Source organism: Dendrobium catenatum, unplaced genomic scaffold (genome assembly GCF_001605985.2).
Source record: "Dendrobium catenatum unplaced genomic scaffold, ASM160598v2 fragScaff_scaffold_1448, whole genome shotgun sequence".
In the NCBI taxonomy this organism is placed as follows: Eukaryota; Viridiplantae; Streptophyta; class Magnoliopsida; order Asparagales; family Orchidaceae; genus Dendrobium; species Dendrobium catenatum.
In genome coordinates, this window is record NW_021319910.1 from 418,507 (window position 1) to 437,297 (window position 18,791).

Below are 18,791 nucleotides of genomic sequence, written 5' to 3' on the forward strand. Positions count from 1 at the left end.
TCCAGCGGTGGTCGAGGAGGAGCTTCTTCCTTCTCTCTTGCTTAGATCCCCTCTTGTGAAGAATGAGGGCTATTTATATAGATTTTCTGGATTGGCATGACCCGTAAATAGGCGTGAGATCAGGGGCGAATTGGGAGTGTTTTGAATGGACAGCCGATATTGAATCCTTTGATCAAGCACCATTCGTTGGGCATTTGAAAGCCTTAATGATGTTGGAATTCGGCGATCTTGGGCTCGTTGGGTTCGTCTCGTCGAGCCGCTCGATTCGAGTATAAGCTCGTTAAAATCGGAGACCGTTTAGTAACTCAAATTGTGGTTTGAACCTTCCAACAGAGCTTCGGGTCCTTGATTCAGACTCATTTGGGCTCGGATTGGGTTGATCTTGGTGTCGTTGAGTTCGTATTTCCGAGACGCTCAGTTTGACTATAAGCTTGCTGAAATCGGAGTTCGGATTCTCCCGAAATTAAATTTTGAAGTTTCCAACTAGCTTTTTGCCTCGAGATTTGTGCCCGATCAAGATAATTTTTGCATGATGTATCAAGTCTGATCGATAGGATGGAGTGAAATTGTATTCCTTAATTTTTTTTATATAAAATTTCTAAAAAGTATATTCCTTAATTTTTAAATTTGCATGAAGGCCTTTAAAGTTTCAAGGAAAATGATAAAACCCTTTATCATAAAAATTATAATAAAAATTAGTCACAAAGCTGTCATGTGAATGCTTAAAAATTTAACTAAGGAGCTATTTGATTTGCTCTAAAAGAAATGTAAAGTAAAAGGGGATGTTTGATTTGTTAAAAAAAGAATATAGATATAGATTATGATATGATTCTAGTGAATTTTTTTTTCACTCTGTAATTTATTTTCAATGTATCGTAAAATTATCTAGTTTGACCGAATTCTTCTTTTTTTTTTTTACTACAAACTAATCACATTATCTCCATGTATCTACCGATCACCACCACCCACTGTTGTCAAAAATCACTGATCTCCATCCACAGTTATCGACCACCATCAGTCACTGCTAACTCATCAGCAATCTACCTTCATTGACATATCAATAAATTAAGAGATTGTACTTCTCTCACTTAAAATCTCTAATGACTTAAAATATGCAACAACACATAAAATAATAATCCCTTGCTTGGTGGCAATCTTGGTAGTCATTCCTCATTGCAGCTTGGTGTTGGTTCATGATTTGTGGCCTACAATGGATGGACATTGCTTGGCTTGGAGGTGGGTGTGTGTGGCCTCATTACTGAGTCCGATGGACGCTCGACTTTTTCACTTTGAGTTGTGCTATTACGCTCTTCTGGGTTTTTGTTGAGCCTGTGTTGGACTGTTTTTTTTTTTTTTTTTCTTTTATCTTTTGTTGATTGTAATCTTGTTATAGATGGATCGTTAGCTTAGTCTGTCTTACTTTAACTACTATTTTTTGTTATTGAGTTGGGTTTCCTTTAAGAGCTTGTAATCATTTGCTATTTTTAACGTGTAAATCCCTCTTCGGGTTTTGTTTTAATAATAATAATAATAAATAGCTTATATATATATATGTATATATTATCTGAAGGAATATAACCTGAAAATTAGCACGTTGATTCTTATCTCCTCTCTGACAAGCCAAGATGAAGACGACCAATCATTCTTAATGGCTGCGTCATTATGAAAACACTGCACGTGCGTGGTTTATTCTAACTGCTAAATCACAGTTAATTAAATTAACTAACTCACTAATACTCAAAGAATGGTCTATTATTTGGCCACGTCAGCGCAATTAGATTACGCTTAAATTTGGCCACGTCAGCGCAATTAGATTGCGCTTAAATTTGGCCACGTAGCTCACAATACCACCAAATTATTTTATACAATAATTTATTCACAGATCGTATATCCGTATCTGGTAAAGCCGAACCGGACAGAGCCATCTAATCTAGGAAACGTGTCTTTTATATGAGCCGGGCCCACAGCTGTATCCCAATCCCGAGGAGACTAAATTCGGATGAACACGTGGCTCGTTCCCAGGGGAGGAGTGCCGTTCTATGGGCCCCATCGGGAGGGGAATTTGCTGGACTGTTGTTTGTGTTGATGGGCTTAAGCTCGGGCCATGTGAGATGTCTTTAGTTTGGGTCGTTTTGTTTTTCCGAATTGGGTACGGGGGTATGTAGTGGGCCCGGCCCGCTGTTCGTCTTTAGAATGACTGCTAGGTCCGTGACTGTAAGCATTGCCAGTTTGACCAATCAGTTTGACTGAGGGAAAAGAAATATTGGCTTATTGTTTAGTTGGAGGGAATTTGAGTGTATTATATTTCAAATGCAATGGTTTCGTAATTTTAAGTATTTGATTTGGGAGTAAAGTAAATTTAAAATTTTTAAGGAGTTTGAAGCTCATATTATAAGTCATTTTTTCGGTAATCTAAATTCACGTAAATCGAGTGAATTTAGAATACACCTTCCAAAGTGATGCATTTCACCCACCGTTGTTTAGCTTGGTCGATGGGTGGGTTCGATTTGGAATCCCCCAACTCGTGCTCGATTCCTCTCTCGAACTGTATCGCCTCTTAAATAGGGCCCAATCAAGTACGGGACAGAAGATTTCTGAGGTGGTTGCCACTTCTAGGTCAGCCGAGATTCAGTCACGCCACCAAACGCCCTTTCGGGGGTGACAGTGACTGGATACCTTGTCCCACAAAAAAATTGATGCATTTCTTTTCACTTGATTTGAAACCACACAACCCCAAATCAATAGGTAATTTACAAACTCCGACAAATTTCACAATACAAGTGTGGCCCCACATCCATCAATGACCCCAAGAACTTCGTATATATTTAAAAGCATTATCAATGCACATTATTTTAATTTCATATTACATGGTTAAAAAATATGTTAAATTAGAAATCTCCATTATAGATTTAATCTTTTTAATAAAAAATATATTTGTTAATTGATATATCAATCAAATTAACAGTCCTAAACATCATCATCATATTATATTATTATTGGTGCATCTTTCATTTTTGCATATACTAAAATTGCCTATCAAATTCATCTTTAACAAAATTCACCCCTACACTTTATATTATTTCATAAAATTATAATTTTGTAACACAGCTTAATTGTAAAATGTTGAAACATTGATTTATATTGAAGAATATATCTGACTATTGTTAGCACAAAAAACAATTATATAATAAGGCTTGATCCTCTCATGCCATCATTTTCTTCAGATTGACTCCTTTATTTGAATGTCTTCAATTCGAAGAGGCGGCTCATCAACATCACTGCTTTTGCAACCAAGATTTCCATTAACATCTTCCTTCTCCAATTTGCCATTACTCCCTGATTTTGGAGAAGATGAAGAAGCTTCAGATGAATCCTCAGAGCGAGCATCCGATAAGGATGATATTGATCGTCGCGGAGCTGATGCCACCGGTTGATCCGGGCAAAGAACAGAGCCACCCGAACTCAATAAAGCATTCATCTTCTTATCATCTTCTTTCATTCGATTGGCAAAATTCAGGACGTCGAATCCATTCTGATTGCGCCCTCCGAATGCTGATTCAAGCTTGTCCATGTCGAAGAGGTCCAGCATTACTTTCTGGCTTTCAGGGTTGTCAGAGTAGACAAATTTCACCTTCTTGTATGTTTTCTGCTCAAGAAATGGTTTCACCATCTGTAAAGGGGAAGGAATTGGTCAGTTGAAACCATTCATATCAGTATGGGGAATGCTTATTTTGGGAAAAGCATGATGTTTAGTGTTTGCATGTAAATCAATAATTTTTATTTGATTTGAAGCAAAGTTCAAAAAATCTGTAGGGAAATAAAGCTTCATTTGGGACGGTTTTCGTATTGCGTCTTAACGCATCTTTTTAGTATAAAAATTTTATTTTTTGTACTAAAAAGATGCTTTAAGAAGCAGTAAGAAAGCCATCACAAACGAAGCCTAAATGACCTAGTCTTGATTTGGAGGTTTGCTTTGCAGCATTAAAAATACAGATGATCAAACAGCCCTTTTACTCCTAGATAAACCATGGAAATCTTAGTAAATATCATAAGATCTGCATGCTCATATTCAATGAAAATGTCAAAGAAAGAACTAATTTGTGTTATTTTTGGTGGACTTTATTTTATTTTGTAATTTTTAATTTTGATACTTTGCATATGCCGATGCTATTAGACATTATATTTTTTATCAGATTTGAATGGAAACTTGACTCTTAACGGGACACAATTCAGAAAAAGAATTCATTTTGTCGACCCGACATACAGTGATTAAGGCTTGAATTTGTTGCTGTTGCATATGCCATTGATGAATGCCTATGAGAATGGAATGTGATATATATGTGATATGGTACATAGTTTGGTTCGGTTAATGTTCGATATAGGCTTTGTTTGGGATAGCTTTCTTTCTCCTTTTTAAAGCAGCTGAAGCTGCTTTAAGAAGCAATAAGAAAGCCGTCCCAAATGAAGCCTTAAGAATCTAGAAGGTTCAGTGAGTACAATCATTAGATGTGGCAAGGTTGAGCTAACTTTCAAGTTATGAGTTTGAATTTTGGATGATTCTATTTCCCTAAGTGTGGTATGGTGAAGTTCATGAAATTCCCATTTATTTTGATAATCCAAACTCACAATAGGCCATGAGCTTCATAGATATTGTTTTCAGAGTTCCTCTTTTGCTGTTTTTTTTCCTGATTGTAAGGGTTGCAAGTTGTAAATTTTAGTATTTGCTTCTTCTAGTTAAGGTCTCGTTTGGGTCGACTTTCTTATTGTTTCTTAAAGCAGTTTTTTAATATAAAAAATTTAATTTTTGTACTAGAAAACTGCTTTAAGAAGCAACAAAAAAGTCGTCCCAAACAAAACCTTAGTATTATCCAGATAATTGAGATTTGAATTTTGAGTACTCTAAACCAAACATGACCTAATTTTATGCCAATCTTATATGCTAATGAACATTGGAATGAAAATATATAAATATATATACCTGTAACATGTAATTTTATTCAGTTTAAAATTTAATAAAATTATATATTTTTGCTTTCAATCTTGTCCAAGTGTGTGGCTTAGATTTTCTCTACTTTTCTGACTTTTTTTTTCCTTAAATATTTAGTTATTGGTGTTAAAACAGATCTGACTTTGGACAAATTTGCAACAATTGAGATTTTAATTACCATGGAAAATTCAAATTGCTCATTATTTTTTTATGGTTCAAATTTATGTTCATTTCTTCGAATTAATCATTACATTATAATTTGTTTTTTAGGTTTTTTTTTTTTCTAGTTTATACAAAGAAGTGGATTTTTAAGTGAGTTGTTGTCTTTGTTATGCAAATCCTATTTGCTTTAGTGATCTACATTTATTGTATCATCCATATTGCATTAGGAGAGCTAAATTCTAAGACACTACACATATTGACATCAGAGATTCATGGTTTGTCAATATGTGATGGACCGGCTTAGCCTGTAGGCTCCACTAGAGTGGACGGCGGGCAAGAAGAGCAAATGAGATTAATTCTACTTTAATAACATAATCATAGAAAATTAAAATTTGGAGGAAATTAGAAAATTTTATTTAAGGAAAGAAGACTGATTTGAATTCAGATTTGGGAGGAAATTATGAAAGCTTTATTTAGGGGAAAAGGCTGATTTAAATTAAGAGGTGTAAACGAGTCGAGTCAAGCTCGAGTAGTAGCGAACAAGAGCTCGACTTGTCACACAAAACAGTTGCTCGAACTCGAGCTCGAGCTCGTGTCGAGCCCAAAAGAGCGAGCTCAAGCTCGACTTAGTTGCCGCAAGTAAGTGCCGACCGCGGCTCGCTCGCTGCGGAGAAGAAAGCTTGCTCGAAAAAATGAAGAAGGGTGATGTTCTCGAAAAGGCTGCTTTAATTGTGTGTCCTATTGCTTTTTTGGTGGAAAAGTGTATGCAGTAGCTTTTTCTCTTTAAAAAGAAAAAAAAAGCTATTTAATTGTTTTTTTTTTTAAATTTGTACTATGTTATATAGTGTAATAATTACATGTATAATAAATGTTATATAATTGTTTAATACATTAAAACTTTATATTTTTTTTAACAGGGTATCCACCTACTGCCACCCTCGAAAGGATGCTTGGCAGCGTAACTAATCATCAGTTGACCTAGAAGAGGCACACACCCCAGAAACAACCAAGCCCGCACTTGATTGGGATTACAACTTTATGTTAACTTCAATTTTAAATGATTAATTAAATCGAGCCTCGCAAGCCGACGAGTCGAATTTTAATAAGCTCGAACACGAGCTCGTCTAATATTCGACTTTGAGCTCAAGCTCGTGGCTTGATAAGCTCGACTCGCTGGCTTATAAACAAATTGAGTTTGAGTCGGCTCATGAGCCGGCTCAGCTCATTTACACCCCAAATTTGAATTCAAATTTGGGAGAAAAATATGAAATGTTTATTTAGGAAAAGATGACTAATTTGAATTCAGATGTGGGGGGGAAGTAGGAAGGTTTATGTTAGGGTTAATTAGTTTGTTTTATTTTCATTATGTGATTTGCGTGTTTGCTATAATTTTTTTTTTTTAAGTTGTTCCTAATGATGACTAAGATTTGTGGAGAGCTGATCTATCTCTTGAATAGTAGATCAACTTGTATCTTGATTTTTATGCCTATATCAATAAAATTATCCCATAATCTCTTTCTTTCTCGCTGATTTCTATTGCATTTTCTCTTAGTTATTATTGTTTTTGCTGTGTGGAGATCAGATCCTATCAAATTGGTATCAGAGCATCTTTTTTGGAAGTCTGGAACCTATGGAAGCTAAAAAGGTTGGTGCGTTGGAGGAGAGGCTTGATAGGGTTGTTAGAAATATGAAATATGAATTCAAATAGTGAATTTCAGCAATTGAGAGCAGACCTTCGAATATGGAATAGATGATGAAAAGGATGTTAGAGTTTCAAGCCAAGACGACATCATCAAAGGCAAGGGCTCCGTCGGCTGGACAAGGAAGTGAGGGAAACCCTAATATAGGGACGATGATGGAGGATTGGGAGGTCGCAAGCGACATAGCCGGAAGCTAAAAAGAAGTAATTCATAGGTTTCTTTTAATGTTTATTATCATTTTGTTGGCAGATTGGTGTTGTTAGGTTTTTTGTGGTTTGACATACTGTGATGAGACAGGCCTCCTGCACACCTCTCTAGAAGGCCATGGCCCATGGCTTGTTTTGACAACATTAGTGGATCCTTTTTTGGTGTATTCGAGGGTGGATTTCATATTTGATGGCCCAAACCTGGCAACCAGGTGGTGATTCTGAGTCCAGCTCTTAGGATTATCTATCTTTTCGGGCTTACTTTGCTTTTTTGGATTAATGAGGCTTTCTTTCAGCTTTGTATACTTCCTTTTTTTGTTTTTCTTTCCTTTTGATTGTATGTCCTTTTTCTTTTGAAAAAAAAAATATTTGGGAGGTGGAAATTTTGCAGGAAGAAGAGATGCCACTTTTGGAGTCACTTTCAAGGAGGGAATTATAATAACCCAAAAGTACAAAATGAATTTATTTGAAAAATATAAAAATTCTGAAGTAGAGCGCTGTGGTGTTAGGCCACTAATAATGTTTTTATATATATTGTATTATAAATACTCTTACCTCATCCAACTGCCTCCATTGCTTGGTTGCTTGGCTAAGAAGAAATTGAAGGAGAAGAATAAGAGAAAGGAGACAGAAAGGTCTTCGGATCGTATCTATATCAATAATCAATCTATAACACATCATATCTTAGTCAATTCTATTTCATTCTTCCATCAGAAACTCTAATCAATCTATTAGTTAGTCGATATTTATCACTCAATCAATTCCATCCAATCTTATCATTCATTCAACTCACGTTAATTTTTCAGTTACAGCCACAATATCAATAACAATATTTAGTAACAATAACAGAGTTGTATCAATAACAGTATCGATATTCTCACTGTCAGTCACAAGAATAGTAATAGTAATAAGTAATAGCAATCAGTAATAATGATTAGTGTCCATAATATTAATATCCCTACAATATCAAAATTCTACGGCATGATAGGGAAAGGGTGAAGGAGCAGGATTTTTGGAAGTGCTGGAGAGTTTGAAAGTAGAAGAAGATGGGGAGAAGACTTCTGCTCTAGAAAATGGCATAAGAAAATTGCTTTTAGATTTTTTTTAATTATTAAATAATATATAATAATATTATTATAATTAATTTTCAATAGAAAATTCGCTATGAGCTTCATAGATATTCCCTTTTCTGGCTTCTATTGTTTTCAGAGTTCCGCTTTTGCTGTTTTTTTCCTGAGTGCATGGGTTGCAAGTTGTAAATTTTAGTATTTGCTTCTTCTAGCTTAGTATTATCCAGATAATTGAGATTTGAATTTTGAGTACTCTAAACCAAACATGACCTAATTTTATGCCAATCTTATATGCTAATGAACATTGGAATGAAAATATATAAATATATATACCTGTAACATGTAATTTTATTCAGTTTAAAATTTAATAAAATTATATATTTTTGCTTTCAATCTTGTACAAGTGTGTGGCCTAGATTTTCTCTTCTTTTGTGAGTTTATATTTTCCTTAAATATTTAGTTATTGGTGTTAAAACAGTTCTGACTTTGGACAAATTTGCAACAATTGAGATTTTAATTACCATGGAAAATTCAAATTGCTCATTATTTTTTTATGGTTCAAATTTATGTTCATTTCTTCCAATTAATCATTACATTATAATTTGTTTTTTAGTTTTTCATTTTTTTTTTTCTAGTTTACACAAAGAAGTGGATTTTTAAGTGAGTTGTTGTCTTGGTTATGCAAATCCTATTTGCTTTAGTGATCTACATTTATTGTATCATCCATATTGCATTAGGAGAGCTAAATTCTAAGACACTACACATATTGACATCAGAGATTCATGGTTTGTCAATATGTGATGGACTGGCTCACCCTGTAGGCTCCACTAGAGTGGTTCAAATTGAGCAAATGAGATTAATTCTACTTTAATAACATAATCATAGAAAACTAAAATTGGTAGGAAATTTTATTTAAGGAAAGAAGACTGATTTGAATTCAGATTTGAGAGGAAATTATGAAAGCTTTATTTAGGGAAAAAGGCTGATTTAAATTAGGGGTGTAAACGAGTCGAGTCAAGCTCGAGTAGTAGCGAACATGAGCTCGACTTGTCACTCAAAACAGCTGCTCGAACTGGAGCTCGAGCTCGTGTCGAGCCCAAAAGAACGAGCTCGAGCTCGACTCGTCCATTTTCTCTCAGGCTCGAGAGCTCGAACTCGACTTTGTTAACGCAAGTAAGTGCCTATTGCGGCTCGCTCTCTGTGGAGAAGAAAGCTTGCTCGAAAAAATGAAGAAGGGTGATGATCTCAAAAAGGCTGCTTTAATTGTGTGTACTATTGCTTTTTTGGTGGAAAAGTGTATGCTTCTTTAATTTGATTAGAAAAAGTATGCAGCCGGTTTTTCTCTTAAAAAAGAAAAAAAAACGGCTATTTAATTGTTTTTTGAAATTTTTGTTATGATATATAGTGTAAAAATTACATGTATAATAAATGTTATATAATTTTTTAATACATAAAAACTTTATGTTTTTTTTAGCAGGGTATCCACCCGCTGCCACCCGCGAAAGGACGCTTGACAGCGTAACTAATCCTCGGCTGACTTAGAAGAGGGACCCACCCCAGAAACGAACAAGCCCACACTTGATTGGGATAAAAACTTTATGTTAACTTAAATTTTAAATGATTAATTAATTCGAGCCTCGCGAGCTGACGAGTCAAATTTTAATAAGCTCGAACACGAGCTCGTCTAATATTCGACTTTGAGCTCAAGCTCATGGCTCGATAAGCGTGACTCGCGGGCTCATAAACAAGTCGAGTTTGAGTTGGCTCATTTAAACCCTAAACTTGAATTTAAATTTGGGAGGAAAATATGAAAAGTTTATTTAGGAAAAGATGACTGATTTGAATTCAGATGTGGGGGGGGAGAAGTAGGAAGGTTTATGTTAGGGTTAATTGGTTTGTTTTATTTTCATTATGTGATTTGTGTGTTTGCTATAAATTTTCTTTGAAGTTGTTCCTAATGATGACTAGGATTTGTGGAGAGCTGATCTATCTCTTGAATAGTAGATCAACTTGTATCTTGATTTTTATGATTACAACAATAAAATTAGCCCATAATCTCTTTCTTTCTCGTTGATTTCTACTTCATTTTCTCTTCGTTATTATTGTTTTTGCTGTGTGGAGATCAGATTCCTATCAAATTGGTATCATAGCATCTTTTTTGGGAGTCTGGGACCTATGGAAGCTAAGAAGGTTGGTGCATTGGAGGAAAGGCTTGATAGGGATGTAGAAATCTGAAATTTGAATTCAAATAGTAAATTTCAGCAATTGAGAGCAGACCTTCGAATCTGGAAGAGATGATGAAAAGGATGTTAGAGTTTCAAGCCAAGACGAAATCATCGAAGGCAAGGGCACTGTCGACTGGACAAGGAAGTGAGGGAAACCCTAATATAGGGATGATGATAGAGGATTGGGAGGTGGCAAGAGACGTAGCTGAAAGCTAAAAAGAAGTAATTCAGAGGTTTCTTTTACTGTTTATTACCATTTTGTTGGCAGAATGGTGTTATTAGGTTTTTTGAGGCATGCCTCCTGCACGCCTCTCTGGAAGGCCATGGCTTGTTTTGACAACATTGGTGGATCCTTTTTTGGTGTATTCGAGGGTGGATTTTGTATTTGATGGCCCAAACCTGGCAACCGGGTGGTGATTCTTAGTCCAGCTCTTAGGATTATTTATCTTTTTGGGCTTACTTTGCTTTTTTGGATTAATGTGGCTTTCTTTCAGCTTTGTATCCTTCCTTTTTTTATTTTTTCTTGCCTTTTGATTGTATGAATAAAAAAAATTGGGAGGTGGAAATTTTGCATGAAGAAGAGATGCCACTTTTGGAGTCACTTTCAAGGAGGAAATTGTAATAACCCAAAAGTGCAAAATGAATTTATTTGAAAAACATGAAAATTCTGAAGTAGAGCGTTGTGGTGTTAGGCCACTAATAATGTTTTTATATATATTGTATTATAAATACTCTTACCTCATCCAACTGCCTCCGTCACTTGGTTGCTTGGCTAAGAAGAAATTGAAGGAGAAGAATAAGAGAAAGGAAATAGAAAGGTCTTCGGACCGTATCTATATCAATAATCAATCTATAACATATCATATCTTAGTCAATTCTATTTCATTCTTCCATCATAAACTCTAATCAATCTATTAGTTAGTCGATCTTTATCACTCAATCAATTCCATCCAATCTTATCATTCATTTAACTCACATCAATTTGTCAATTACAACCACAATATCAATAACAATATTTAGTAACAATAACAGAGCTATACCAATAACAGTATCAGTATTCTCAGTGTCAGTCACAAGAATAGTAATAGTAATCAGTAATATCAATCAGTAATAATGATTAGTGTCCATAATATAAATATCCCTACAGTATCAAAATTCTACGGCATGATAGGGAAAGGGTGAAGGAGCAGGATTTTTGGTAGTGCTGGAGAGTTTGGAAGGAGAAGATGGGGAGAAGACTTTTTCTCTAGAAAATGGCATAAGAAAATTGTTTTTAGATTTTTTAATTATTAAATAATATATATAAAAAATTATTTTAGGAATTAAAAAAATTACAGGAAAAAAATTAATAAATTAACTCATTTTATTTAAAAATTCTGGTGAAATCGATTTGCAAAACAGACACCTGACGGTCCCAAAACCTCACTTGTACCGATAGGTACCGATTTCTTAAGAAATTTCATCAATACCCAAAATTATGAAAAAGTTAGGATAATTAAAGCACAACACTATAAATTTTTTGGCGAAAACAATTTTTTATTTGGACTTATGACTCCTTAAATAATTATTTATTGCTTTAGGTCAACAAAAAAATATCTTGAAAATTTAAAGGGTTTCACAATAGAAGCATCAGACATGGTTTAACTACTCCTAAAGCAGTATTAAGAGGTGTTCCAGCCAGTTCAGGGGTTGCGTTCTCCGTGGGAACACAAGAATGCTATGATCTTGAAGGAAGGAGTCTCACTTATCAGTGTTCCTCCATATCGCTCCCCAAATCCAGAAGGATGAGATCGAGAGATTGATCAGGGAGATGTTGGAGACATGGATCATTCGACCTAGTGTCAATCCATTTTCCAGTCCAGTGCTATTAGTCAAGTGCTTCATCAACAATTTCTTTTATTCTACCTTGAGGACAAGGTGGCTCTTTGGGAGTTGACTATTGATGGATCGCCTAAACCCGTGGGCCTCACTAGGGTGGGAAGAACAAAGGGGATTAATTCCACTTTAATTACTTATCATAGAAAACTAAAATTGGAGAAAAATAGTAAAGTTTATTTAGGGAAAGAGACTTATTTGAAGTCAGATTTGGGAGAGAATTAAGAAATGTTTATTTAGGGAAAGAGGGCTGATTTGAATTCAGATTTGGGAGGAAATTAGAAAATATTTATTTAGTGAAAGAGGACTAATTTGAATTCAGATTTGAGAGAGAATTATGAAATGATTTTTTTTTTTTTAAAGGATTGATTTGAAATCATATTTGGGTAAGTAGGAAGGTTTAAATTAAAGGAGTTTGTGCGGTTTTATTTCATTATGTAATTTTGCGTGTTTGTTGTAGTTCTTCTTTGGACTTGTTCCTAGCAGCACGTAGGATTTGTAGAGAGTTGATCTACCTCTCGAATAATAGATCAACTTGTATCTTGGTTTGTTATGTCTATATCAAATTAGCCCATAATCTATTCCTTTCTCGTTGATTTCTACTGCATTTTATCTTCGTTATTATTGTTTTTGTTGTGTGGGGATCTGATTCCTATCAATATGTCACTTAGAAGCAGTACTAAAAATTGGTTCAGCAAGCCAAAATATATTGGATGGTTATGGACAAGCAAAGGGAAGGGTAAGGAAGGCAACCCACATTCACATAAGTTGAAATGAAAGAGCTTTTATAAGAAAATACTAACTTTTGTCTAATCATGATCATTTGCTTGATGAGTTTAATCTTTAAAACAAGAGACTAAAGATGCGAATGATTACATGAATAAATATGATGAAAGATTGTTGCTTTCTAAGAACATGAAGAACTTGAAACCACAATCTCTAAAGAATTGCTTGGAGACCTAATATCAATAGAGAGATAACACTGCATCACATTCCATTACCTGAGCGTGTTTTTAATAAAATTTTAGATCTCTACTTTGGATCTTATATGTACATATTGGATGTAGAATTCCTTCAAATGTAGTGCAAGTGCGAATGCAATTTTGGAAAATTAGAATTATTTTGTCACCCTACTTTATTATCCAGATGGTCAAAATTTGAATTTTGAGTTCACTAAACCAAACATGATATGAATTTATGTCAATCTTACGTACTAAGCTAGAAATAAAAATCTATTAATGGATACCTAAGGCATATAATTTTATTCATTTTTTAATTTAATAAAATTCTAGATCTCTACTTCTGATCTTAAATATGCTTAATGGATGTATAATTCCTTCAAGTGTGATGCAAACGTGAATGAAACTTCCACAGAAAGATTATTAGAGTTATTAGAGCTATTATGTTACCGTATTAACATTATCACATGTGATTAATATTTATGGTAGGACTCTATATTATTTATTATTACAATATATTCTCATCATTGAGAAGGATTTAAATAAGAATTTGACTTTTAACAGGACACAATGGCGAAAAATGATTCATGTAGCCGACCACACGTAGTGGGACAAAGCCTTGATGTTGTTGTTGTTGTTGTTGTTGTTGTGTTGTTGTATTCTCATCATTGAGAAGATTAACTTTTATTGCATTTTTTTATTGCATCTTTTATCTTTATATAGGCATGTTTGCACTAGAATCATTAGAAATCAAATAAATGCAAAATTTTATATTTCTTGTGGCGTCCTGGAATATTCGCAACAATAAAGGATAAAAAGTTTAACGTCTTAGCTTTGTACGAAGATTCAACACACAATCAGATAAAAGAGAGGATATAGCGTTCATAAGAGACAACAGAGTTTTTACGTGGAAACCCCAAAAAAATGGGGAAAACCCATGGGGCTGTGCCCATTTTGAATTAACCCACTAGTGTTTGCAGTTGATTACAGATGAGGCCCTTCCTTGGGGGGGAGGCCTTAGTTTGATGCAGCAAATATACATCATATAGAGTGCAATATATGGTGGGAATTGGAAGAATCATTATTGGCATGTTCATTTAGTCGGCAGGACCATAATCAGCGGACGACTGTGGTCGAAAAAATTGTAGTTGGGTGACGGTGGTCGGAAGGACCGTAGTATGTGGGCGACGGAAGTCGGAAGGACTGTTATCTAGAGATGGAGCTCAGAAGGACTGTAGTTAACGGGCGACGGAGGACGAAAAAATCATAGTCTGATGATCAAGGTTGGAAGGACTGTCGTGTAGAGATGGAGGTCAGAAGGATCGTAGTCGGCAGGTAACAGAGATAGGAAAAATCGTTGTCTAGCGACGGAGGTCAAAAAGATCGTAGTCTGCGGGCGACAATGGTTAGAAAGACAATTGTCTGGCGACAGAGGTCGGAAGGTTCATAGTCAGCGGGCAACGGAGGTCGGAAAGACCGTAGTTTGGGGACAGAGGTCGGAAGGACCGTTAACTGGTGATAAAGGTAAGAAGGACCATAGTAGGAAAATGACGGAGGTCGAAAAGACCAAAGTCGGCAAGAAATGGAGGTCGATCAGAAGAACCATCATCTTATGACAAAGGTCAGAAGGACCATAGTCGATGGGCGACAGAGATCGAAAAGACCGTAGTCTAGAGATAGAGGTCGGAAGGACCATTATTAGCAGGTGACAATGGTTAGAAAGACGGTTGTCAAGCGATGAAGGTAGGAAGGACCATAGTTGGCAGGTGACGGAGGTCGGAAAGACTGTAATCGATGGGGGATGGAAGTTGAAAAGACTGTAATCAGTGGGGGATGAAAGTCGGAAAGACCATTGTCTAGTAATCAAGGTCGGAAGGATTGACAACAGTCAGTAGTCGGGTGCAAATCCAAGGGTCGGACAGAAGTCCGGCGTCAATCGGTGTCCGAGCGGAAGTCTGACGCCAGTCGGTGGCTGGGCAAAAGTCAAACAATAATTGGAAGTCGGGCGGAAGTTCGACGTTGATTGGTGGTCAGACGAAAGTCTGGCGTCAGTCGGTGGCTTGGAGGAATTCCAGCGTCAATCGGTGGCCGGGCAGAAGTCTGGTGTCAGTCGAGCGACGGACAGTGGTCTGACGGTAGTCGACGAGGAGTACTCTAGTGGCAAGAGAATTCTAGTTTCTCTCTCTTCCATTTCTTACTTGCTTCTATCCTCTTCCATGAGGATTGAGGAATCTATTTAGAGTTTTGTGAGAGTGGCATGGCCAATAAATAAGAGGGAGATCAATGGTAAGTTGAGAGTGATTTGAATGGATAGCCGATATTGATTCCCTTGATAGTGTACCGTTTATTGGGCATTTGAATGCCTTAATGATATTGGAATTCGATGATCCTGGACTCGTTGGATTCGCCTTGTCGAGGCCCTCGATTAGATTATAAGCATGTCACGTTTGGAATTTGTTTGGTAATCCAAATTATGGTTTGAACCTTTCAAAGATGTTTTGAGTCTTCGATTTGGACCCATTTGGACTCGGATTGATTCGAATTTGGTGTCGTTGGGTTCGCCTTTTCAAGATGTTCAGTTTGACTGTAAGTTTGAAAAGATCAGTTCATATGGTTCTTAATTTAATTTAGGAAGCTTTCAACTTGATTTTGCCTCGAGATTCGTGTCCGATCAAGATAATTTTTTGATGATATATCATTTCTAATGAGTTTTGACTATTTTAGTGACTTTTTTCTTACATATTTAGTTATAGGTGTTCAAAGTGTGAGTCTTGATTTTAGTCAACTTTGCTAAAACTAGAATTTCAAGTGTAGTGTAAAATTCAAGTTGTTTGTTATTTTTTTTATGGTTCAACCTTCTCATTGATTTCTTATGATTAAATAGATGATTGCATTATTTTTTTGTTCAATTTCTCACATTTTTAGATTTAACACCTAAAGAAGACGAATTTTTGTACATATAGTCATCTTTGATATGTGAATCCTAATTACTTATATGTGATCTATATTCTATATTCATTATAATCCTATTTGAATTATTCTAGATCCTAATATCCTACATCATGAGAGAAAGCTATTTCAAAATTTTGATTAAAAGTCAGAAGCATCAACTACAAACTTGAAGGAATAGGGTCAGGAATCATAAATGCCTTATTCAAGACTTTAGGCATCAATAGTATTACCAAAAAAGTAAGGATGGAGCAAAAATCTTGATAATACCTTCCAGAATGGCTCAAAAATCTTTGATGGGTTATATAAGATGCCGACAGCAAGCCTCTCAGGATAGTAACCCTGCAGCACATGAGCTGTTTCACGAGTTGCCTTTAGTGATACACTCGCCTTCGTCCAGTCTTGGAAGTCAATGAGCCACACCATCTGCTCCTGATCGGATGGTAAATTCAATATGGCATTTTCCATGCAGTAAACCAAGTACTGTATCTGCCCCTTTACTGAGTTTGTGTTCTGGTTAGATGGTAAAAAGAAACAAAGTTATAACCAGAAATCTACAACCTAAATGTCTGCAATACTAATAGGAATACTAATTTTACCTGGAATCCAGGTCTCATAACAAGAACAGGTCTCCCGAACTTGTCTTGGTAATCAGCCCTGTATATTTTTCCTGTCTTAGCCTCATCAGCAACATCCTCCTACAAATCAAAGTAACATTTTAGGATGTTAAAACTAAGGGGGTGTTTGGTAGCAGGATTTAGGCCGGATTTGAGCGAAATCCAGCCAAACGGCCTAAAATGCAAAACCAAATCTCATGGAAAATGAAAGCCGCAGATGACGGAAAATTCCGCCTTTTTGTGCTAAATCCCAGATTTCGAAATCCTGATTTTTGCCGAATTTATGAAATATGATGGCTGGAAAGGAAGAATCCGCTCATTAAATACATTCTATAGCCAAACATTCACATGGGATTGAATAGGGTTTATCATGAATGTTACCAAACAGTTTCAAGATTTAGACCCTCTGGATTTCTGAAATCCGGATTTAGTGGATTTACGAAATCCTACTTAAATCAAATCATGGGTGCTACCAAACAGCCCCTAAATGCTTATCAAAAGCTGAAGCAGAATAAATGAATCAATGATCGCACATATCTCCATGCTTTTGATCATAAACTTATCATCGACTAAGATCAAATAAGCAGAAAAAAGAAGGGAAAGGTAATACCCAACGAATCATTTCTGGTCTGTATTGAAGCCTCCATTTCAAAGTTTCTTTAAGCATTTTACTAGACTTTTCAGAATTCCAGTTTCTTGCTCTGAGAAACCTTGATATTGAAGCATCAGAACAGAAGTCTGGTAGGTCATCTGATAATGGAGCTATTAGCTTCCTGACTTCATTTATCTGAGCAAGAAGGATATATATTGTTACATTATAGCTAAAAATAGGTAATATCATAGACTATTTACATTTGTTCTGAGATCATGTTCAAATTAAAAGCTTCTCTAGAATAAAACTTACAGATCAGAACAGATATTTGAATACAAATGCAAAGATTATTTTTCTGTTAAAAATATTGAAAAAAACAACCAACCTTCTGTTGCTGCTCCGCCACCGATAAAACTTTTTCAGCGCGGCTAGATTTTGACTTCTTTAGAGACATCTTTAAATCAACAAAAACGCTTTCAGTCAATCAAACAAACAGTTGGCGCGCATAACTCACGTAATTAACAGGATAGCCATTCTCACAAAGAAAAATACTGTGAAAAATTCAATCTTGACAACTTTCAATATTGAAATGCTCATAAATAATGATAAAAGATTTGAATTCCTCCTACATGATTCATTACTAAAAATAAAAGCCGTAAATAAAATTAGCACCTTAAAAACTCAATCTTGAACAGGAAAAAAAAAGTCTTTCAAGAGCTAAATCATCTTATCTAACAAGGATGCAAAAATAAATCAGGATTTATTGCCAAAGCAGTTTCTAAACAATTATCATGATCTGGACCAACCAAATACTATAGAAAAATTTCAACAAATTAAAATTTTAATTCTCCGACAAAAAAACCCTCCAAGAAGAAATTCAAAATATCCAGAAAGCAAAGTTCTGATCGAAGACCGTGAGAAAATTCAAAAAGAAATCTATCAGCAAAAGGAAAATGGAAAAAATTTCGAGCTTACCTTCAGATATCTTCGAAATGGTTTCTTGCAGCTCTTGTAAACTTAGACAAGATGAAAGACAGAGAAAGGAAATGGGAATATGGATCAAATATTTCGAGAAGTTGATGAAGTAAATGAATAAAGAAGATGGAGTCGTTGGGTGAACTTTCGAAGTTGGAAACATGAAGAGAATTCGTCTCCGTGTGTGAACAGATGGTCGCCATTTGACTACAAGCTAGAGGATGCCTCTCTCTAGAAGATGACGAAGGAAACTCCATATATAAGCGGAAAAAATGAAAAAGAGATAGATTTTATGGAAATTTTATTTTATTTTTTCTTCCGATATAGAAATTTGACTTTTTTAAAATCAAAGAGATCCCCAACCCCCATAAATTTGAGAAAAGTTTTATTTGGTCCGGTCGATTGAATGAGAGAAACATTCGGTTGCAGGCAAAATTCCGTTGTACCGAGTTTTTCAAAAAAAACGTTGTCACA

General features: G+C 35.4%; 1 protein-coding gene across 2 annotated transcripts; it reads right to left on the reverse strand.

The window, feature by feature from the left end:
• Positions 1-3,109: 3,109 nt before the first annotated feature.
• Positions 3,110-18,538, reverse strand: LOC110107115 (phosphatidylinositol transfer protein 3-like). Of its 2 annotated transcripts, XM_020837277.2 has the most exons (6): positions 18,318-18,538; positions 17,728-17,796; positions 17,361-17,537; positions 16,733-16,831; positions 16,404-16,646; positions 3,110-3,670 (listed from the first exon to the last, which is right to left on the reverse strand). In XM_020837277.2, exons 2-6 carry the CDS (start codon positions 17,794-17,796, stop codon positions 3,221-3,223), a joined length of 1,038 nt encoding a protein of 345 aa, XP_020692936.1. In that variant the 5' UTR covers positions 18,318-18,538; the 3' UTR covers positions 3,110-3,220. The 2 variants fall into 2 exon arrangements, with proteins under 2 accessions (XP_020692936.1, XP_020692937.1); XM_020837278.2 differs by lacking the exon at positions 17,728-17,796.
• Between the last annotated feature and the right edge of the window lie 253 nt (positions 18,539-18,791).

Excerpts from the sequence above, each read along its gene's own strand:
- LOC110107115 (XM_020837277.2), bottom strand. The coding sequence starts at position 17,796 with ATGTCTCTAAAGAAGTCAAAATCTAGCCGCGCTGAAAAAGTTTTATCG. Across the intron at positions 17,538-17,727 it reads TGGCGGAGCAGCAACAGAAG|ATAAATGAAGTCAGGAAGCT; the intron begins GTTGGTTGTTTT and ends CTTCTTGCTCAG. Across the intron at positions 3,671-16,403 it reads TTTTTGAGCCATTCTGGAAG|ATGGTGAAACCATTTCTTGA; the intron begins GTATTATCAAGA and ends TCCCCTTTACAG.